We start from the raw sequence: 23,756 nt of genomic DNA, 5'->3' as shown, positions 1-23,756 counted from the left end.
TCATCCTCTTTCCTTTCCTTAACTCTCCTCATCTCATCCCATGAGTTTCTTGCTTTTGCCCTCCCTATTCTTTTCCCTGGTCCTTTTGGAGGTGGGAGCAAGAGGAGAGTGAGCAAGCAGCTACATGGTACCATGTGCTCACTCTCTCCACAGCCATTAATACACTGAACTGTGTAAAACAGAACGGAGTTTAGTTCAAAAAGATAACCACGCACATACCACTTAAATGTGGCTTAGTGATTCATTTCAAAGTGTTACTACAAAAAAGACCTTTTAATTTTTATACGATTTCTCCAGATCTTTTATGAAACTGCTGCTCTAAAAATATTTTTGGTACTATGTTAAACTTTTGAAAAACATATGGTCTTGCAAAAATAATCTAAATAAACCCCTGTTTTTGCTTATTCAGCTAGAACTCCTCCGTTTTATGTATCCAGAAGCAGCATATTTATTTGTTTTTAATAATCAGTGGAAGGCTCTTGAGTACAGAGGAATCAAATCGCCTTCCTTAGGCAGGTTTTAGCAACAGCATGGGAGGGAAAAACCCTTTATGTTATGAGGGAGGAAACTCAGTGTGAGAACTTGATGAAACTAATGTCAAATCAGCAATGCTGTTTCCATGGCAGTGACAAAAGGTAATGTACATATATGGAAACTGCAATACCAGTGAAAATGCTGTTTTCCCTATAAGTTTAAAACACCGTGGGACAGATCACTGGATACAGCAATGTTCAGGTTTCATATACACAGGCAATGACAGTTTAAGCAAGCACTTTCCTGTCTGCATGATCTCCAGCAGAATTCTTGGCTGAAGTAAAATAAGGCAGCTTTTTGTTTTCTTTATAATATGAGCCAATGTAGGTAGTTGATATAATGATACAGCAGCCAGTGCTAATGATCTATCTGTCCCCTACCAACTGACAATACAGAGGGGATACCAATTAAGAGACTGCAATGTCCTTACGTGTTAAAATAGAGATGTCAGGCTGACATTTTAGACTTACTAGCTTCAGATTGGAAAAGTTCCACACCCCCCCACCACCACCACCAGAATAGAGTTAGCCCTTTTTGATACTGTTAGCTTAGCTATCTGGCAGGTTGACTGGCAAAGCATACCTAAACAGGAGAGCCCCAAAAATTTTCATAACAGTTTGCTTATGTTTAGTTTCAGGGAGGGGAGAGGGAGGAACCTCCTCACCCTTCAAAGTTTCATCCAAAACACCAGCTACTCAACTTACCCAAAGCCTTATTTCAATTCCCCTATCTACAAAATAAGATCACTACCTAGTCTGTGTGTCATTTTACTCCTGTTAAATAATTAGTAGGGGCACTTGTAAAGTAGAAAGTGAGTATAAGTTGTGTTTTTCTGATATAAATACATCTAATTCAATCCATGCATAGCATGCCACTATCAGCAGAAGAAAGTGTTTGTTTGCTGCTCCCATGATACTTTTTACAATTAAAAGATTTTAGAAAGAAACTGCATTATCACAGGAAGTAATACACCTGCTCACCCCTTTATCATCTTGAGACCCTGAAAATAAAGTTTTGCTTTTTTTTTTTCCCAAAATGAATAGATAGCAATATGCAGGGTTCACACAAAACATTAGTTCCCCAGAAATCCCTATATGAAAAAGCCATCAAAATAATAGTATTAATACATGAATTGTACTGCCTTCAGAAAATCCTAATTTCAGGAAATGGTTCAGGCTCCCATACATATTTGGAGAAGGAAAGAAAGCTGCTCAGCTTGGTTTTGAACAGATTATCTTTCTAGTCATTGTTCACTTCCTGCACTTTCCATTCTCAACTTTGGAGTTAACTTATTTCTTTCAACTGTATGGATATAATCCTGGACAACTCAGCTCTGCTGACCTTCTTACCTCCAAAATTAGTTCAATGGAAACAATTAGGCAACAATGCCACTATTTCCATGTCATTTAATACTTTCAAATCTGTCTCTTTACTGAACTCAACAGGATCAAAACCTCAATTTTATTTAACAAATGCATCTGATAAAAGCTGATCTGTACCTTAAAGTGTCTTCTGATGGGTCCTGTATTTTCAAGGTGTCCTCTAATGCGTCTATGAGGGAAAGTATCACTTGTTTTTGAAGAATAATAAGAATTCTAGGGGGAAAAGAGACAAAGTTATTAGCTTAATGTTAAGTTATGAAGGAAAACAGTCAAAAGCAAAAGTTTCCATGGTTACACTAACATATTGCAATCCTTTCAATCTTACAGTGTTTGACACAAAGACACTGTTAGAAGGCACCAGAATAGGAGAAAATGGCCTGGAGTCCAGGTTGGCTGAAGCAATGGCAGAGCCCACGGAAACCAAAGATGATACAAACCATCATGTTGGAATATCATCCTCTTGGGTTGTTACCTGCTCAAATCTCTTCTGTTAAGGCTCTGCACCCCTGTCCCCCTAGAACAGATGCCTCAATTTGCATGCAGGAAGTGTAGTAGAATAGCACTCATCCCTCGAGTCAGGAATAAGAACAAGATTAGTACTCTGGAGATCCTTGGGTAGCATATGGTCATTGTTGGTTAGTGTGTTGTACAACAGACACATGCAACACTACTACACACACCACCGGAGCAACCAGAAAACAGATGTGTACCACATTGTATCGGTCCATAGAAGATCCTACTTTTAACTTTGCATTATAGAATAGCGTTTTGGAAGACGCTTGCCTGCCACAGAAACATACCTGTTTTCAAAAATAAGCGGAGCAGACAAGGGGTACTGAAATTGTGTCAACACGCTGAACAGCTCCAGTCAAACAGCCACAGTTGCATAAAACAGAGCGCTCCACCCAGCCACTGTTCTCTACCTGTGTATTTTGGCCGTTTTCCAACTTTTCCCACAACAGCTACCTTGAGAAGATCCATATAGCTAAGATATGACTCTCTCCAACCATGGTACACAATTGTGTTTACATTTACATACCAACAGGTACTAATGTCCTCTAATGCAGACAGAACTAAATTGTTAATGAACTCTTGGCCAAATTCAATTTTTTGTTCCATTTAAAAGTCCTCTTGAAGAATCACAAAAGTGTTCCAGTGCTGTTATTTTTTTTTTCCAAATAAACTAGCATTTTATAATAAAATGCAAATGCAGGCTTTGCTGTTTATAGAATTTCTGTACTCTAACAAAATATCAAACCTTTCCAGTGGCAGAAGCTTTTTGGATGTTTTCTAACACTTTGTAATTTGGGGTGGATAATAAATGCAACAGAGCAGTATTGTAATGCAATTAAACTCTTAACAGGAATTTAAACTAGCTTTTTTTTTTTAGAAGAACGTTATTGCCTACAACTCAACTATTTAGCTTTTGAAAAGTACTTTGAAGAGAAGCAGCTCAGCAGGAAACAAAAAAAAGAGGAAGAAAGTTTATGAAGTGAGATCAAGATAGTCAAAATGGCTTTTCAAACAAAAAAACAAAAAAGAAATACCCAGAGGAAAAAGCATGTTAGAAACTTCCCAGCTCTCTTATCAGCATATGAAGACATTCCATGAAATCAAGTTATTTCTCCATACACTACATAATTAAATAAGGAAGCTCCCCACTGAAGTTCACTCTTCTTTAAAGAAGAGAACTCAGCAAAATTAAAAGAGAAACCATTCAAGAACATTTCTTGTTATAGTTAAAAATAGAACTTCGGGAATTAAAGAAAGTCTGTCTTCGCTAAATATGGACATCCTCACTCTACACTTTCCTCCACCCCAAGATTCAAGCACATTCATAAAAAAATCCATTAGAACTACTTCATCTACAGATCTCTAGCAATCTACTGCTCAGAAGTTTCCTAAAACAGACTTAATTTTAAGAAAAAAATTGAGAAATACAAGTAGGTGCTTGTTCTGATCTCACATTCTTTAGCCTTTCGGTCAATAACAAGCAAGGCTAGACAGATATTTACATCTTTGAGGCAAAAGTTATTCTCAAGATTAAGCTCATCTCCCACTTATTAAACACTTATTTAAATACTAACATGAGAAGCATATTGCCTTCGCTGGCCTGCTGTTAAAGGTTCTCATACCTTGCCCTGAAAAGATAATATTGGTAACCAATGGAAACTGGACACCAGAAGTAGGCAACAGGAGATTTACCTGTTCAATTTTGATCCAAATGACTAATATTGCCCATTTAACAAAAAACCAACAGAACCAAAATGATGTTAATATCACTTTTTGATAATTTACTCTATTTTAACGGGACTGACACGGTATCTGTCTTTACATGAGGCAACATCCTAACATCATCTGATGTTATCTGTTTATCAGGCTTTGAATTTAAGCAACCATCTCTTATCAGTACTGATACACATGCCTTCTTACACAAGATAGTGAAATTTCATTGCGGTTTTTCAAACAAAACTGGAAAGTCTTTATTAGTAAATTCAGACAAAAAAAATTAAATCCTGTATTACAACTTAACATGAAGTATTTTATCCTGTCAAATACTATTTTTAAATATTTTTTTAGTCTTGGCACTGTTATGCTTGTCATTTGAAGCGTGGCTCTCTGATGTACCCTCTCTCTGTATATATATTTATCTGTAAACAAGAGCAACCAAGCCTGGGAGGAGTGCTGAAGGTTAGAGTTCTTGTGCATTTCCTGGGGTCTGGGTTTTTAAAAGTACACGTACAACACTTCTAAACAGAAGTGATAAGGGATGTCTACTGCATACTTTTGCATGTGTTTTCCACACCTTTACAATTTTGCTGATACAATATGCTATCACTACATCTCTTCTGCAACATAAGACGCCTTCCCACAAAAACTGGAGAGCTCTGCTTATATTGTGGAGCTCACTGAAACGATTTCTACCCACATATCTAAGAGTAAGCAAAACCACAGTTACTTTCCTATCTGGCAGCTATTATCTTAGCTCTTGCTTACATTTCAATCCCTTCCTCAGTATTTCCACACATTATTGTTTCCCATAGTTTATGCTCCATTTTAGGATGTTTCCTATTTCATAAATATGGTTGGCCCAACATCAATATTCTGATGTTGCATCAAACCATTTCTTAAATCCAATGCACTCTTCTCTGAAGATCACTTTTTAGTCGCGGTCCTTACACTTCCCAACACAAATGGCAGCATTCACATCTGAGCAGTTCTATTCTGCTAGAAGACTGAATCTCAAATTCCAGACCTCTGTCCTCTTGTAAGGAACAGGCATGAGTGGTCTTTACCTTCATTCATTGCTTTAAGGATGCTTTCGACTGCATTAATATTGCATTTCTGCATAAAGCAGTAGCGGATACAGTCATGCAGCTCTGAATTTACTACAGAAAACCTGCTCAGTTCACAAGGTACACGTGGCTGAAATTGTAATTGACCACTTAGAAAGCGCTCCAGTTCTCAACTCACACAGTAAATAGCAGAGCAGTGCTAGCACCTTACATATATGAAGGTCAAGTTTGAGGAGGTGCCCCCACCAGGATAAGCTCTGCTCCCATGGCACCCAGTCCTGAACAACTCCTCTCCTTTGAGAAAGGACCCTACATTCTCATATAGGGTGTCCACACACCACAGGAAATGCCACACTACTGAAGCTAGCCTGTTCAGCTGAACTGTTTATATTGTCTTAGATATGAGAGTTAGTGTATTAGTGATCTGCTCTGCCTGGGAAAAGACTACTTTCATTCTGCATTACTTCACATATCGAGCATTAGATGTAGCAGAAAAACAAGAAAAACAACAGGAGCAGAATAATATTTAAAAACAAGAACAATGAACAAAAACAGAAGAGAAGATGCAATTAGGAAGTGCCAATTAGCATACTCCGGACACCTTTGCCAAATGCCTGTAACCCCTCTATGCCAGGTGGCAAGCATTGATTCATTTCACTTCTACTGGCACACGTGAATGGCAAACCAAAGTGTTTTAACTTCCCACTTCGTCTGCAAACTTCTGCATGGCTGACATAATGACGAGTCATCCCTTGCATTTTTAATACCTATGCTTTCACAGATAACGCTCTTCTGAAAGATACACTGCACCAAGGAGTTATCCCATCTCCCCTAAGGAAGATAAGCTCCCTAAGAACTGCATGCTTGCAGTTTACTAGCAGATACCAAAATGCAGTCTTCAGAATCATCAGCAGATCTAACAAGTCAGTTTTTATTTCAAACTAACAGCTAACACCCTGTGAGTAATACAGTCACTGCAAACAAAACGAGCAATCAGTATGTGTTTTGGGGGCTTCAATCTCAATCTTAATACCCTTTACTCTTTAAAATTGTTGCATTGCGTTGTTTTGCATTGAGGGACACTTACACTTGCCAGGCAGCTACATGTCAAATGACAACCACAACTTTGACTAAATAAAAGCTACTTTTGGTGGACTTTGAAAGTTGTATGGTCTTCTGGAACCATGCCCATAGGGTATTAACTATGATGTATAAAGAATGACAATTTCTATTAGTCTCCTTGTTTTGCGCCCACAATAAAACAGGTTTTAGAGTAATATCATACAAAATTAATAAAGTTTTTCTAGTCTTACCAGTTACCCAAGTTAAACAAGCACAAGCACTCAGAAATAGGACTGTAGTTGTTTAGAAGGGATTTTCCAAATGGGAGAAATACATTACTACCGTACTTATTATAACTGTCTTTCCCATTTCAATATTAAAGTACATTACAAAGAGATCCTAAGAAAGTATAAGTGCCCAAACTAGCTTCAATAAACTCAATATCAACACAGACAAGCTATGCCATTGTATAACATTCCATCTTTAGGAATATAATCTCCAGCATTTCTAATTATTTCTGTAATACATTCTTCATTTTTGCTTTTAGAATAAGAGCTTTCCGTAACTTCTCTCAAGGAGAAACACTGTTTCAGTAACAATGCTGGACACAGTCCTGGACAACCTGCTTGAGCAGGGGTTTGGACCAGATGACCTCCAGAGGTCCCTTCCAACCTCAGCCACGCTGTGACTCTGTGAATGCTACCTACGCAAACCAAGGATTCAGACCTTCCCTTCCAGCTGCTGACAACTAGTTTTTCCCAAACTATTCCATGTTACCTCAGGTTATCTGCTCAGTAACAAGGCCTTCTAATTTGTGTTTAAGTATCACATTATGAAGCAGGAGAAATGCAATATGCAGAAACTTATATTGTTTGTAGCTTTACAAGAGAAGCTTGTACTGTTTCATAGTTCGATTAATCAATTTCAGTAAGACATTATAAATTCTAAGTTAGTTTGACCTGCTCCTGCTACTCAGTAAGAATTCTAGAGTTGCACACCTTATTTCCAGACTCTGAAAAAATATTTTAATTCTACTATAGTTACACCCAACATCAATCTAAACTAGACTTCAGAAACAAATTTCTGACAACTTCCCTGCTAGGTTATAAAAAAAAAAACAACAGCAAAGTTGTTTTAGAATACTACAGGGGTGTTCTAAAGCAAAAGAACTTTTTTGTTTGTTTGTTTTGTTTTTAAATCAGAATTTGGTCATAAGAGTGATTTTAGCTCACTTGCATTATTCTGCACTGCAAAAGATGTCTACAGAAGTACTGTTGCACTATAACTGAAATTATGACCGTTTTTATTGTTGAGCAAGTCTGAAGATAAAGCCTCACTGGGAACTTAAAGACAAGAGTTCACAGACTGTTAAAGTCATATCAGCCTAAACAGTGCAGCAGAAACCGAATCATGAATAAAAGATCAAAAAAATGCAGAAGCTACTACTTCTATATTTAGGCTTACCAGGTGAGGTTTCCCAATAAATTTCCTGAAAGGTGGTTTAATGAACCTCATAGGCTTTTGGAAGCCATCAAGTTGAGAGTTTTGTATTTTTGAAAGACTGCAGCTTTGCTGATTCCTGATGTGCATAAGAGAAAGAGAGAGAGAGAGACAACAATTAAAACCCCAAACCATAATATATCAACACCTGGTAATTTAAATGACCTTATTCTAACATCTGTACCACTTAGAAGTTGTAAAGTGATGGTTTTCAAGCAATCTAGATCTAAGACACTTGAAAAATTACTAGGGCTTAGCATTAGCGTACAAGTTGCACAGAACTACACAGTAAGCTGTATTCTCTTAGGCAATGATAATTAATGGAGATATTCTGCTTTCTTGAAAGCCTCACTATCAAATCAAGTTTCCCTGGCTCACCCAGCTACATCTGCACAGCTGGTTGTCACTGCCCTCTGCCGGTTGACCTGCTTTTTGCATTTCAGCAGTTTTGTACTGTACTATCTTTAAATTTGTATAAAGTTTGGAATTTTGCAAAGTTTCAAACCAGACAGAAGCTCTGATAAATCGCTAGATGTGAGCTGATGCTCATTTCATCATCAACAAGCAGTTGGTTTTTTTTAAGGGGGGGGGGGGGTGGATGGTGACTTTTTACTGGGTACTTTGTTAGTACAGATGTGCATAAAACCTCTAAATAAAACACACATGAGAAGTAATCACCAGAAATCCAAATGTATAGTTCCCAAAACATACAGAAACAGTTTTCATGGATGTAAGATAAATTAATAGCTGATTAAGTATTGCCAAGATCTCACATGTGGACTATGAAAAAATCCCGATCTCAGGAAAATTTTCCTCCTCATCCGATTACTGCCCTCAGCTCACAATACACTATTCACTAGAGCTGACAGTATAAATTTCACACTCCCCCACCCCAGGACAGCCACACTTCTTAGAGAAGCGTGAGCTTCCTCCTTTAAGTGGTGTATATGAAAGGTAGGGAAGACAGCAACTGTGGAAGTAGCAGAAAAAGCCTTCCCAGACAACTGGGCCAAACGTATACTAAAGATACAACCCCAGGCTGATAAAAGGCCTATCAGCAACTGTCCAATAATTTGGTTTTATTTTCTTTTTTTGTTTGTTTTTGTTTAAAAAAGCCTAATATACAAGTAGTGTTTCCTCTGCAGCTTTACAGGTCAGTTTTTCCTAAGTACGCATGTATTGCTGCTATTTGCCATTTACAGACCGTATTTAAAATGAACAAACAGCAATATATTAAGAGGTATCTGCAAGTCATGACTACAACATAGATGCATTTCATTACACTCTGGCAAATCTTCAGTCAACATTACTAACACTAATAAGTCAAGTCAGCCAACCTCACAACATCAAAGCAAAAAAGGATGACTGAGGTTAGCAAACACCTCTGGGCCACACATCTTTATTAAACCTGTTGCAGGAATTCAGAGCAGTAACAAGCAATTCCAAAAATCTAATTTTAGTTCATACAATTCTCCAAGAATCAGAATTTCTCACATTTCACGACATTACAAACAACTAGAGCAGCAAAACAACGCAGTCATTCTAGAATGACTTTATGAAAAAAACAAAATATCAAGAGAATGCTGTTATATACCACAAAAAGTAGTAGAAAAATAGTTAAGTGTCTTCAGATTTGTTTTTTCTACTCAGGTCTGCAACTTGAGCTTGCATTTTTTTTTCCCCTCCCTACTGCAACTTAACTTCTTTCAAGGCAATACGCCATTACATACTACATTTGCAGTACACATTGGTGGAATTTTGTACATCGGTGGAATTTCAATACAAATCAAATTCACAAACTCAGTGGGAAGGAATCACAACAAATTTGAATGCAACTGTGGAAGCGTCAATAAAATTAATGCAGAAGAGAGCCATGGGCTTATGCAAATAGGATTGCTATTAGCTAATTACCTTGGAGCCGCACCATCTACATGAAACATTCTCTCATCTTCATTCTTCAATCTCTCTTTTCTTCTCCTTTCTATATCATGCCGTAGATCGTTTGGATCTTCTAAAACTCTCATAATGTTCTAGTTAAAAGCAAGGGTTGAAGCCAAGTTAGCTCATAATAGCTAAACACTGACTTGATTCTGTCCTTCAGGGGTTGCATCCCATATATAATCTTGTTAATGTAGTACAACCATCTGGACATAGGACAGATGCACATCAACCCAAAGATCCCAAATCCAAAACAGTAATAATAATTTGTCCCAAACAACTACCCTCTCTTGCACCATCTGCCTTGATACAAGTTTCCAAACAATATTAAACAGAACACTAGAATTTCAGCAAAAGAAGTTCCTACTGAGTTACCACAACAAAAAATATTCACAAATTCCAGTAAACATTAATTAAGAATAGTAGATCTTAAATTGTCTTTCCACATACTTGCACTATAGAAAAAATGGGTAACTAAAGCACAGAAAATATAGCTTAAAAGGGGAACATAAAATCCCACGTCCCTTAATAAACACATTGGATAAAACAGCATTCGGAGGACTAATCTGTATGTTGGGCCAGTCTAACATCTGGATAGAAGAGGCGTCAACGGTTTTTCTGTTTTTCCAATCTCAGATGGAAATTAGGATACGTATGTCAGTCACTTATTTTGTATTTACACTACTTAAAATCAGAGAGGGGTTTGAGGAGCAGGAATAACCTCCCTCCAGCTACTCTAGAAAAATATCCACATTTTACTCAGTGAACACATACTTGCACCTTTGTGGTACGCGTAAATATGCTTGTGTGCATTTCTTTAAAAATACTCAATTTCTGATAGTCTTCAAAGAACATAGAAGTGGCTTAAGGGGAAAAAGTGTTACTTACATTTATGTAATTTTCACTTAACTGTCAAAAAAATTAAATAATACCTGAGGAGATTCCGATGGCACAGTTCGCTTGTTCTGAAGTTCTGCTAGAGACATGTCAATCCTCCTGAAACAGAAAAGTTACATAAGAACAAGCACCATCAGGATAAATAGCAAGATCATTGTTAGCCAACTACAGAATTCTTTTCAGACTACGTATGGAAAATTTAAAGTCAGTTAACAAACACTCGGGCTATATTGTGCAATGCCTCCTGAAGATTAACCACCTTAATGCAAATAAATTAAGGCAGAAGCACACCAATTACCTGTGAATCTCTGGATCCAAACTTATTTTAGCTTCATTCGTATTTGGAAGTGGTTTATCCTGAATTTTTGAGAACCGTTCATGCAGAGTTATGTCAGAAGATGTGAAATAATTTGCTGTGAAAAGATTAAATACGAGAATGTTTGTTTGTACTATTTGAAGTGTTTAGCAGAAAACTGTATATTTTAAAACATTAACTGTTAAAGATACAAACAACTTCCAAGATTAAATTTGAAACCATTTCCACTTGCAGTTTAAGACTCTCAAGCAGGAGATTAGGTCAGCCCAACTTAGACAACCTCCTTATTTAGTAAGATTAAACTGAAGAAAGTTGACTATTTATCACCTCTCTCATGGCAACTACTAGGATCCTTCAATAACAGAGTTCCACGCTAAACATGATGCAACTGTCTAAAAGCTAATCTGAAAAATTAAAGGAACTATACATAACTAGTAAGCTGTGATTACAATAAGCTTTTCCCCCCCACCCCGTCATTCCTAAACAAGCAGTTTAACCTTAAGCACTTGCAAGAAATCCCTTCTACCTTAACACTCCACAATAAGGCCTCCGTTAAGGACTGATACCTTCTTACCACCATGCTCCACCCACCTACTTTATATCCTCAGCCTACGTTCGTAGGTTATACAGTAGTTATAAATACATAAATGCATACATATAAACCCCCAACATTACAGCCACCTTTAATTTGATGGATAATTGTGATTATTTCCTGAGTAAATTCTCTTGATGGGTCGTTTTCAACATTGCGTGTTACAGATTCCATGTGCTCAAACACCGGGTGAAAGTTCTCATTTTTCCTGCCAATAGCAACCAGATCGTGTGACATCTGTCTCTCTGTAGTATGACTAGAAGCAGCCCTAAAATAAAAAATTGCAGATATTCACTTGAAGAGAATTCAATATTTGAAAACTTCAAACAAAAAAGTAGAACAAAATAAATTAAGAAGTTTGCTTTAGGAATAAGTGTCATGAAACAGAAATCTCATTTTGTTGCTTTTAATTTAAAAACAACCCCAAAATCGCAACTCTAAGGGCCATAAGGAAGGAAAGCTATAAAAATAAAAAACCAACTATGACTACGGTCTTGGGAATCCTTGTTTCAGTGAAGTATGCAATACAAAATTGGTAAATTTTAAACTTTATCTAATTATTAAATAAAATAGATAAATGAAGATTGTTAGCCTTTTTAGTGTAATTCTGGGAGGCAAACTGTGTCTTTGTTTACAAAGAGCTACCAGACTATTTTCAAGAACAGCTCACAGATGTCAAAACCGCAGCATCTTTGGTAACTGCATCACCTGAGCCTAGTCAAACATGTTTCCAGTGGCAGTGTGTAAACTTAAGAATGTGTCTAACATTTTTTCTTTCTGGTCAGGTTTTGCTAATTCTAAATATATTTATGCCTGAAATAGTTGCGTTGCTTCGTAAGAGCTATTTTGACAAGGAAGCAAACACTAAAATTTCTACTGCTTTATTCGCAACGAAAATGCTTGTCAGTTGTAAAGAAGTTGAGGGCTCACACACTGCAGAATGGACAGTGAAGTCTTTGTCTTGAAAGTTTTATATGCAAAGTGATTATGCGCCTGTCCATGCTCTATTTGAGAAGTAGGGGAGTAGAATTTCATGCAAAAATTGCATCAGAAACAGCAGGTCCCAGAAGTCATCTATTTACCCCCCAGTGAATGCATATGAGAGTGAATCCAAACAATCTCATTTTAGGCATTTGTCACAGATGATTTGAATGATCTGCCTTCTTGTAAGGTTTATAAAGAATCAGCTCAGTCATCTGCAGTCACGTGTTTAAGTACCTAAGGTACGCAGCATGGATACTCCCAGTTATCAGCTTCTGCAGAATTAGTGTTTTAGCTTGCTATACTTTTTTTAATTTTAGTTGCAAAACCAAATCTTCTACACATAAAATAAGCTGTAATCAATACTGTACTTTCTTCAGTCTGCAAAAAATAACCATGCGCATTGAATTACCACGTCCATTGTGCATGACTTTCAAGACCAGCAGCAAGAGAGTACTACATACAGGAATCATCCTGTGGGCTTGCAACAAAAGTCAGCAAGAATTAAGTTGTTTTCCTTACATTATTGTTTAGGAAGGTAAATGCATGTCTCAACAAAAATCACTTTCCTTCCCTCAGTCTTTCATATTAGCCCCTTACATGCAGACAGTAACTTGTCTTTATAACTCTCAATTGCATTAGGTATTTCTGAAATATTGGAAAAGGAAAAGAGTTACATAGATGTTGTATCTGGGAAAAGAGGCAGAGTATCTTTAAAATGAAGGCTGATAAGCTTGCAAAACGGATTACTGTCATTATACAACATCCTTGCCTACAACAGCAAGGCAACAAACCAGAAAATCCTGAAAATGCCTAGACAAACCAAGCCGCTTACTCTACCATGTATCCACTACCTAGATTTTCGTATTACCCCCTTTTTCCCCCCCCATACAGCTGACAACGGGAATGCTAAAGGCAACCACAAGCACTACATGCAAGACAGAAACATACTCCACTACTTTTCGGTTCTGATGCCTCAACAGATTGCCACTTCATTCCTTACAATAATAACAATCCAAAAACCTTCAATCTTTTGACAGTTTTATTGGTCTTGATCTTGAACATCTGAATGTGTGACTGAGACTTATGCAATTTAAAGGTTACCTGGTTTTCAAAAGAAATGAGGAACTCCTCAGGTAGCCAAAAAAAATGCCATCACATTCCAGAACAAAGGACTGGGCATGTCTGTTTTGTTTTTTTTTTAAATAATATATTTGCTTATAATAAGCAACTTTAATTACAGTTTGTATCGGCCATATCTGTTCTTTCCACTCGCTACTACATCTCCACGAAATGAACTAGTGTTTTATTTCTTAAATAGAAACAGGCTATGACCTTCCAGTCTGAGCAAGTCAACATTTTAAACATAGTAAAATTAAAAAGGTACAACCTGAGTTCATCCTTGTTACCTCCTAAGGAAACACTTGTTTCCTCTGATATTCACAAACTGTAAGCATACAGGAAGAAAGAAGAACAGGTGAGGGGAAAGAAATACCTGTACTTGGTCACCATTTTCTTCATATCCACTTTGATTGTGAGATGCTCCCTCCTACAGTTGACATCTGACATTTTCACATCTGAAACAGTATGACTTGAATCATGCTGGCTACTGGAGGAATCTACTTTACTCCTGAGTTCCCCTTCTTTCCTTACTCTTTCCTTCTGCTTGTTTTTAAAGGATCTCAGATCAACATCCATCTTGGAGGAGTTAACGCATGCATTGCAGCCCTTCTTTGAACTATATTTAACAGGTACTTCAACATGCCCTCCTTCTTCAGTCTGTCTCGCTCTTCCAGCACTAAAGTAATCTAGCTCTTTGCTATTCCAGGCACCCTTAGAAGAACCGTATTTCTGGTCTTCCTGCTTCACATACTTCTGAGCTCTATCATCTGAGAAAAACTTTTCCCCATCTGGATGCCTGCGTCGTTTGTGACTGTATTCATAGGCTATCTTTGTGACAGAACCCTCCGAGTACTCCCTTTCGGCCGACCGGTGAGACTGGGCACCCAGATTTCTTTGTTCCTCCTTTTCTTGGTAGGGTGGAAAAGAACGTTCTTGCTTCCACTTGGAATTTCTTGCTACTTCTCCACCGTCATACCTCTCCATTTCCTTAGCCCTGTTAGACGCGTGCCCATATTCTCTGTAATCGTGATCTTCAGGATACCTGTGTTGACATAAAGCAATTTACACTTGCACTAGAGAAGAAAGCGAGAACTTATATGTGAAGAATGTTGGACAGCAGAATGCGTGCCAAGTTAACCCAAAATCCCTCACGCCAAGGTACGGATGTGCAGGGGCTCTTAAGAGGGAAATAATATCCTTTCATACTCTAGCCATCAATACGATTTACTTAAAAGACAAATACTTCACTATTACCAGTCGCCCATAATTAAACTACAAAGTGGCAAACGTGTTTCAAGGTGGTTATCTTCAACTATAATGAAAACAGACTTTCACTTGAGGCTTTACACCACAATACCCAGGTTTTAATTATTTTATTCCTATACCTCTTCTGTAAAGAGCTCCTTGACGTAAATTCATCAGACACTCTTCTGGGTGACTGAACATACTTCTCTTCATGTAACCTCTGGTGCCTCAAGTCATCTTCATGCCATTTTCTTTCAAGTTTACATGGAGCCCCTAATGGTCTATGAAAAGGTTTCATTCCTTTTTCGTTTCCAGCGACTTTGTAGTGATCAAACATGTATCTATCTTCTGTTCTGTGGTGGTAAAATGGCCGATCATGCTCTTTATACGGCATTTCCGAGTATTTTGGTGGTAACGGGCATCTCCTATTGCCTTCAGTTCTTTCTGATGAATGTGTTCTGTAGGGTTTATGACCATAAGCATCTTCCATGAGAATTCTCTTCAGGTTTGGCGAAGGTGATCTACGTTCATATATTCTCTGGTGGTTATTTCCATGAGGTGCAAATCTAGAATTGCTTTGTCCGTATTTTTCATCATCTGTTCTCCAAGGCATAGGTTTCTTTGGGTCCTTACGAAAACTTTTATATTCACAGTCATAATTAATATGAGCATGCCTTTGCCTATGGTGCTCCGGACTCCTAAATGCTGGAGATAAGGACCTAAAGCAAAAATAAAATTCACTTTGAGTAGTCCCATAAAACTAAATCAACCTCTTAATGAGAGCATCTATTCCCTAAGGAAGTATAGTTCAGTACACAATTTTCATCAACTGGTAAGAAAATTTAAGAACATGACAAGATATTCAGTGTCATTTGTCCAGCTGGAATACCAAGCTTGCTTTCAACCCTGTTGAAATTGTTAATAGGAAAAAATACCCGCTCAAAATATCGGTAAGTCAGTCATTTTCCTCTGCTGACATTTTTTCATTTAAAACTAAAATTAGTCTCATGTATATGAAGTTTCCACTACACTGAAAACAACTGTTACACATTTTCACACTTCTCAAGCATTCCCTATCTTTTTCAGTGCCAAGAGAAAAAAGGGGAGTGGAAAAAAGCACATGAAGAAATGCAAAAAAGTAAAAAACAAAATGCCAATACACACATTTTTCAGGCTTTCTTATCATGCCAAGAAAAAAAAAAGGTGTTGATTGAAAACATTATAAAAATATTCTACTTCAGATGTCACACAGGTAGACATTTTCCTGCAGAAGAGACAAAGTTTGAGAAAGACTTTTTTGGTCTTTTTGTGAAAGTGTGTGCATGTGTACCTGTATATGCATGAACATATGCACTGTTATTGCAACTTCAGCAGCTGAACTTTCAATAGCAAAGATCCACTCAATAACACCCTTCTCACCTTTGAACTTTGACCTACAGTTACAAAAATGAAGGCAGCTTAAGCATTTTTAGCCAAAATCTCCCTAAATAAAGAAAAGCAGCACAAACCACTAGCAAGAACCTTAAAGTAATCCAAGCCCAAAACCAGATCAGAGTATTCAATTACTCATTGTACACTCTCGAATAAAAAGACTGAGAACTAGAATTTGAAACAATTCAAGTCACTTTCTTTGAGCACATATTGCAAACATACAATTTGGCGTAACTATTTCCTCTGTTCCTGCAAACAGGTTCAAAGCCAGAGTGACAGATCTGCATTAAACTATAGCAGCTAACTACTGCTCACACCCATGCTGCCACCCCAAGTTTTTTTCGGTTGTTCTGGTTAAGGCTAGCATTTTTACAAGAGCTCAGGCATTTCTCTGTCCTTCGCTCCAAGGACATATTGCCAATTATCAGTCTAGTATGCAAGTAGGTGGGATTTCTCTAAAAAACATTTCTCTGTGTTATTCAAAAAACTCCCTTTGTCACCCCAACCTAATTATTACATCTACTTCAAAAAAAAGCAACCCAAAACCAGCAAAACAAAGTAAGGTTTTGTACTACATACTAATAGGTTTTGAAAACTTCAGGTCACATTCCAGCCTTCCAGCTTTAACGCCTCAAGTTTGCATTGCAAGTCCTTAAATCTAGGCAGGTAACTTAACTGCCTGGAGTTGGCTGGATGTGCTTCTCGTGGCTTACGTCAGTGACGCATGCTACCATGCTAGTGTTGAAAAACAAGGACACTAACTCCCATGTTATTATTTTGCCTTATGTTGCAAGGCATATTTCACTGATCAGCCCCAAAGGCTCAGAAAGCCTGAGGTATTTGAACGGAGTATTTTTAGCAATCGATCTGCTGGCCCTCGCCCTGTAGGCCAAGAGGAAGAACAGGAGCAAGACACAGACATTAAGTTCACCAGGTGGTATTTGAGTAAACATAAGATTAACTATTTTGGTGCTTGAGTTCGGTACATCAGGCAATTCCAAGTCCCAAAATATGCAAGTTGAACAAGGTTCTTCACAAGACCAAAACCTTAATATCTCCAGCTTGAAAAATAGTAACAAAATTATGATTTTGAAAAAAGTTGCAGAAATAGTTTGGGAAATCAATTATTTTGTAAAATATGATGTTCAGATTGCAGTTCACTTTTGCACAAGTTTTAAGTCTTCACTATAAAGCCCTATATAAGGCTACATTTCAGAGCACAAACAGAGTTATAGATAAATATTTACCTTTGTTTCCATCGTGGTGATCTTGATCTAGACCTTGTCATCTTCTCTCGTGTTTATATGAATTTCTTGAAGCTGTAAAAATGATACAATTCACTAATCTGACAACAGAATTCACTACAATTTGCAACAGGGACACTTGTTTTTAACCAGCACAATATTAGATGCTTTAGGGCTGGGGTGTGGCATATTTTTAGCAAGTTTTATTTTTACTTCTAGCTCTCATCTTAAGGCAAGTAACTTTTATCCTAATTACTGATCTTAGAAGGCAGTTTATTTTCGTTATAAAGAATTTAAATATTTGGCCATTGCTCTCCCTTCTTTAATGCTGTTAACATTTAAAAACAGCAGTGAATAATCCCACAAGCTACAGCAACTAAAAAAAATGCTGTATTTATTAGAGGCACTAAATGCTATAGATGACAGACTGTGGAGAGACAGCCAGTTTTAAAATCAAATTTACAAAGAAAAATGTTTTTTTCATTATCATATATGCTGAACTTCAAGTTTGTAATATAGATCAATATTTTTACATCATTACAGACCTCCTGTAAGCTTTAACTGCTCCATGAAGTGGTAACTTGTATCATCACATTTCATCCTAACAAAACTACGTATTAAAGATTAATTTCTATGCTTCAGTTGCTATACTACACTACGTAGACACACTGCTCTTGAATCCTGGAGGTAGTTTTGGGCATCCCTTCTCATAAAAGATACAGAGGAATCAGAAATAGATCAATACAATCTACCTGTCTTGCTCTTCTTTGCAAAAAGTTACCAGATGCTTGGAAAACAAGTAACGAAAGGATATACAAGCTCACCAGTAAACGTGACTGGCGAATCAGAATGGAACAGTTATTCATTATTTAGCAAACAGGAGGATTAAAACGGGGTGAGGTTATCATCAGTTAGCTAGGTAAAAGTTGGAATTTGGACCACATGCCCAAGCCTAAAACTCCTAATTACCACAAGATGCTGTAAAGGCCAGAAATAGATAGATGCAAAAACAAATCCATCATCAGCTCTGAAATTAATGAACAACCAGCCACTTGAAACTGGAAAAACATGCACAGGTCGATGTCATTTCACGCATGCTCCGGTATTTGCCCTAAAAGCTTGCTCACCGACCCTCGCGGAGACAGAGAACTACCCTAGACTGGCCGAGCCTGGCCTTTTTGACACTCACATGCACTCAGATCATTTCTTGTATAACAATCTTTTACCAGAAAAACTGAAATCAAAAGGACAGAAATAAACAGCAAGCTTTAAGGCTCATAAGAAACACAGAGAAGTAGACATGTGCCCGCATGCCTGTTCTCTCCCACCCCATGCTAATAGGTCAAATTAAATACTACCCCTTGCTCTATCTTATTTTTGTCTGATTAGATCATGGCTAGAACAGCACTACCTTAGAAGAGAACATAGAGCGTGTTTCTGATGCCTACCACCACAGATGGATGTTAGACAAACCATCCATAACCCACATATTTCAGGCTGATTCTGGAAACATTCGCTTCCTACTCATAAGCTGAGCATAATCTAACCAGACAATTATTTGCAAGATGTAGTAATAGCACAGTTCTAGGAAAAAAAAAATCTAGGTTTTTTATTATGAAGTCTCATGTTCCCTTAGAGTATTTGCTCCACAATGAGTGTTTCCCTGTGGCAAGGCATGAAGTTGTAAGCGTGAAGGGTTTTTTTGCTTCGTTATCTCTTGCAAAAGTACCCCAAAGACGACACATTGGTTCCTTGAAATTTCAAATATGAAGTATTACCTCTTAGATCCTAAAGGCATGTATTTGAGGACTGCGCAGCATGAACGTACTTTAGACCCTTTGTTTACTCTAAGACTGTACAGCCAAAGTTAAAAGATGCTCCAACACCAGTATTTGTATTAAACACTTTTCCAAAAGTGGTAATAGTGTGGCTGAAATAATTTCCTATTTCTCACCAGTACAGACACACCCTGTCAAACTGAACAGAAACATGAAACTGTCAGAAACATGAAAACACACCCCCAACAACAGAGATGCACATCCCACAAGCTCTGAAGATCCATCACTATCATTTTTCCTTATAAACTAAGTGACAGCTTTTAATATGCCAAAGTCTTGTTTTCTACCTTCCCTTCAGATCTGAAGTTTATCCTTCATTTTAGAAGGAGCATGGAAACACCGAAAACACACAGTGCCATTAAACCCCACCCAACGCTTCACACAGAAACTAATATAATGCCAGGACACCATGCCACAGATCAGTCAAGCTGGAAACAACGGAAGATTTCTTATTCTTTCCAGTCCAGCTAAACAACCTTCCTAGCAGCATGAGAAGTATTATGACAGCACGTCTAGATCTTGCCTCAGGATAAACAAGATGACTGTAACTTTCAACGAAGACACTCCTTTTTCCTAGTGGAAAGAAAGCGTTCACTTGTTTTATTGCACCTCCTAAGAAGTGACCCAGGATTACGAGATTTTCTCACAGGGAGACTCAAAGGTGCAACACGCAGCACGTGAAGGGAGCGGACGCTCAACCCCAAACAAAACTCCCAGCATAACACCAGAAACTACGTAGAATTTGTAAGCACACTGCTAAATTCACGTTTAAATCACCTCACCTAGATCAGCAATACAGATCCAAGCCAAAAGAAAGCTTTCCATAGGATGGCACCAGGCACCAAGCCTGTCTATTGCAGGATTATCTGAACCATGTGGAGGCCCTACAGCTGCCTCATCAGCCACCCAGATGCTTCCTAAAGGCCAGCTCATTTTGAACCAGATATGCCAGGACCTTCTGTACTCTGGATTCTGAATTTCACCAGGTCCTCCTATTGCTCTCTATAGGACGCTGTCACTAAAAAAAAAAATAGTGTTTTGCACGCTTTCATAACCAGGAAGTAAGCTTATAGGTTCCCAGTGCTCCTCACATTTGTTGCGTTATGACAATAAGTGACTCATTGAAGGAGTTATCAGTAACTGTGCTTAGGTGGTTTTAATATTAATAGGAAACGCCACCTTTTCCTTGACTTTTGGAATTGAAATCTGACAGCTTCTCTCTCAGGAGAAACCGCCTTAAGCCTGCTGCCAGCCCCCCCTTGATTGTACCTTTTGGAAATCAACACTTTCTTGTAGTTTCAGGGACCCAGAGGAAGTATCTTGAGAAATGTAACTTGAGAACAGCCAGATATTGTTTGGGATACATTGACCAGAACACACATTCTTTTGGAAAGGTTATCAACTTCTAAGAACTCGCTTTTCTGAATGAAACGATCTCCAACCTCTTTGGTTTTCTCCAGCAGTAAACAAAAGAGTGACCACAACCATCTAGCTGAACGAAGGGGAAAAGGAGCCCTGGATAATGCAAACCGTCCCACAGCAGTGAGCCCCAAACAGCTAAAACCTTACAGACAGAACACAGCTGGAGCACAAGTTAACTCCTCTGTAAACAGACTGCAAATATATGGGCTGCTTCACATACTTCTGGGTGCCTTCCATCATCCACAATAAAGATGACAGAAGAAACCCCACGCTGGAAAGGCGAAGAGCAATTTAACTGGAGTAGTGCTCACCACCACCAAGTTGCTCTTTAATTGTCATTGTCCCACGCGTAAGGGAGGCATCATCTCTTGGCCCTTTGTAAGGGACTGCCTGTCACTACAACTGCCTCCCAAACCTTTTACAAGAGGAAGGGCTAAGCAAATATTTCATAAGCTGGGTCACACAGCAGTCACAGACAGATGCTGACCCTCACTGCAAAACCTACCCAGCTCACTATCCTTTCTCTCTGCTCTGGAAGCAAATGGGAACCTGCAAGCTTTTCGTTTGACTATCTTCTAGGCTGGGATCAACCAGAAACTACAAGGGACGTGCCAGAGCATGTACTGCTGCGGTGCCTGTCAAGAGAGAAACCAGGACCTGAGAGTCAAAACCAAGACAGTCAAGTATTTGCCAGAAATACAATCAAATTAGAAGTTCAGCTGCAATCCAGTTTGAAGAGCACAATACAGAAAACCATTTATCATATCCTCTAAAAAGAAGCATAGGACTGGCAACTTTTCTAGTAAGTTACAGGAGCAGAGTCAAAGCTTGTCAGACGTGAACCCCCCAGCTACTGCCCGAGCAGGGCATCAGCCTTGTGTGCTCCTCCTGCCTGCTGGCCTTCCAGGCATACAAGCTCCCTTGACACTGCCTCTGAGGAAGGAGCCGAGCTGTGACACACAGCCCTCCTCCCCCGGGCACTGCTGCACCACGTGCCTGGCCGAGGTGCTAGGTACGTACAGCCAGCTCAGAACCTTATCTGCATAAACCTCGCCTCCAACAACAAGTGCCCAGGGAAGAGCGTACGAACAGACAAACACCTCCCTGCAAAACAGCTTTCCTAGCCGCGACGGGACCTCGCACGTCCTTTAGCTCCGTGCTTCCCAGATGGCTCGGGCACCGCCACCACAGGCGCTGTGCTGGGCCACAGACACCCATTTTCCCCCCCAGTTTCTCTGCTGAACACCTCCAATCCCCCAACCCCTGATTTGTACCCCCACACACAGACTCCAGGGTGTCCCGAGCTGTGCCTCAGATCTCCCCTAGCTTGGAGCCAGTGGCATGGGGACATCCACCACATGCACAGGGCAAAAAGGGTCCCCAGCCAGCCACCACCAGACATGTGCCCAGTGACAGCTCTGCCAGCAGCACACATGGGGCACGCTGGTGCCACGACCAGCCACACGTGCTGATTGAGGCAAAAGAAACTCAGCTGAGGGATCTCTAAAGCATTTACTTTTATAGGCAATGTATCTGGTAACAGATCTAGGCAGAAGATCTAGATTCTGATTTCCATCTGCAATTTCCTCATCGCTCCCATATTTGATTAGTGCTCTGTTGGTAATACAAATCCCTCCCCCTGGGCTTTTGTCCCTCTCAGAGAGCCTTCCACATCTCCCGGGTTATGTTGGACTCGCTGTAGCACCATGCCACATGAACCAAGTTTCCTAGGCCGGTCCGTAGCATCTCCTCATGCAGCCATGGCAAAAGGATTGAGAGGAAGGCGCCCGGTGGCAGCGGGAGGCAGCAGCACAAGTCAGCACTCCCACCAAACACACCACGCCGTCAAACCACCGCCCCAGCAAAGCTTGCTCCAACTCTTCAGCTTGCCTGCCCATCTCCCTGCCAGCAGGAGCACGGCTCCAGCCTCCCAAAGGCTCAGCCTCTGCAGCTTTGAGGATGTGTTCTCTTTCTCCTATTTTTCAGCTTTTACCCTCTTCTTAGAGGCATATGGGAGAAGGCAGGCTTTATACAGGTTGATCCTTGGTATTGAGCTACATTAGCAGATGGCCGGGCCTCGTGCTAGTGCTGAAGCAATCCCATGCAGGGGCAGCATCCAGGCCTCACTCCCCTCTACGTGCTATATAGGGAAAAACAAGAAATAAAAAGAAAACACATTCACACAAAATATTGTTCCCTTCCACCCACAAGGATGAAGACCTATTACTGGAAGTACAATCCCAGCTGAAGTTTAGAGGCTCATTAAGGAATATATGAGTTGCAAGAAATTCCTTGAGATACAGAGAAAGTATTCCCCTGCCCCTGCGTATTTGAACAAAAGAATAAAAATATCTGAGCAGATCTACTGAGCATGTAACTTAAGCTCACTGTGCTCTCATTTAAAACTAACCCATTTAATGACACTAATTAGCAGGCAATGCTTCACCTTTGTAGAAAAACAGATTACAATGCCAACTTGAAAAGACTGAGCTGGGTAAGACTATACCACATAATAAATTACGGATTTCAGTCTCAAATCAAGAGCAGCGTGGCCAGCAGGGTGAGGGAGGTGATTCTCCCCCTCTGCTCTGCTCTCGTGAGACCCCACCTGGAGCCCTGCGTGCAGCTCCGGGGCCCCCAGCACAAGGAGGACACGGAAGTGTTAGAACAAGTCCAGAGGAGGGCCACGAGGATGATCAGAGGGCTGGAGCACCTCTCCTATGGGGACAGGCTGGGAGAGCTGGGGCTGTTCAGCCTGAAGAAGAGAAGGCTCCAGGAGGCCTTACAGTGGCCTTCCAGTGCCTAAAGGGGGCTACAGGAAAGCTGGAGAGGAACTCTTGGTCAGGGACAGGACAAGGGGGAACGGTCTTAAACTGAAAGAGGGTAGATTTAGGTTAGGTATAAGGAGGAAGTTCTTCACTCAAAGGGTGGTGAGGCCCTGGCACAGGCTGCCCAG

The 23,756-nt window shown here is 39.4% G+C and overlaps 1 protein-coding gene across 1 annotated transcript in view; it reads right to left on the bottom strand.

Moving 5' to 3' along the window:
- Positions 1 to 23,756, bottom strand: part of BCLAF3 (BCLAF1 and THRAP3 family member 3) — a 34,104-nt gene that overhangs the window by 8,716 nt on the left and 1,632 nt on the right. Inside the window, exons 2-10 of the mRNA XM_048066731.2 lie at positions 17,544 to 17,615; positions 15,006 to 15,584; positions 13,994 to 14,662; positions 11,607 to 11,785; positions 10,908 to 11,022; positions 10,645 to 10,708; positions 9,686 to 9,804; positions 7,739 to 7,853; positions 2,034 to 2,129 (exon numbers count right to left, since the gene is read on the bottom strand). Of these exons, the coding sequence (XP_047922688.1) occupies positions 2,034 to 2,129; positions 7,739 to 7,853; positions 9,686 to 9,804; positions 10,645 to 10,708; positions 10,908 to 11,022; positions 11,607 to 11,785; positions 13,994 to 14,662; positions 15,006 to 15,584; positions 17,544 to 17,584 (1,977 nt within the window). The 5' untranslated portion in view covers positions 17,585 to 17,615. The remainder of the gene's footprint in view (positions 1 to 2,033; positions 2,130 to 7,738; positions 7,854 to 9,685; positions 9,805 to 10,644; positions 10,709 to 10,907; positions 11,023 to 11,606; positions 11,786 to 13,993; positions 14,663 to 15,005; positions 15,585 to 17,543; positions 17,616 to 23,756) is intronic.

Source organism: Anser cygnoides, chromosome 1, assembly GCF_040182565.1.
Source record: "Anser cygnoides isolate HZ-2024a breed goose chromosome 1, Taihu_goose_T2T_genome, whole genome shotgun sequence".
NCBI lineage: Eukaryota > Metazoa > Chordata > Aves > Anseriformes > Anatidae > Anser > Anser cygnoides.
This window is presented reverse-complemented; position numbering and strand designations above follow the sequence as displayed.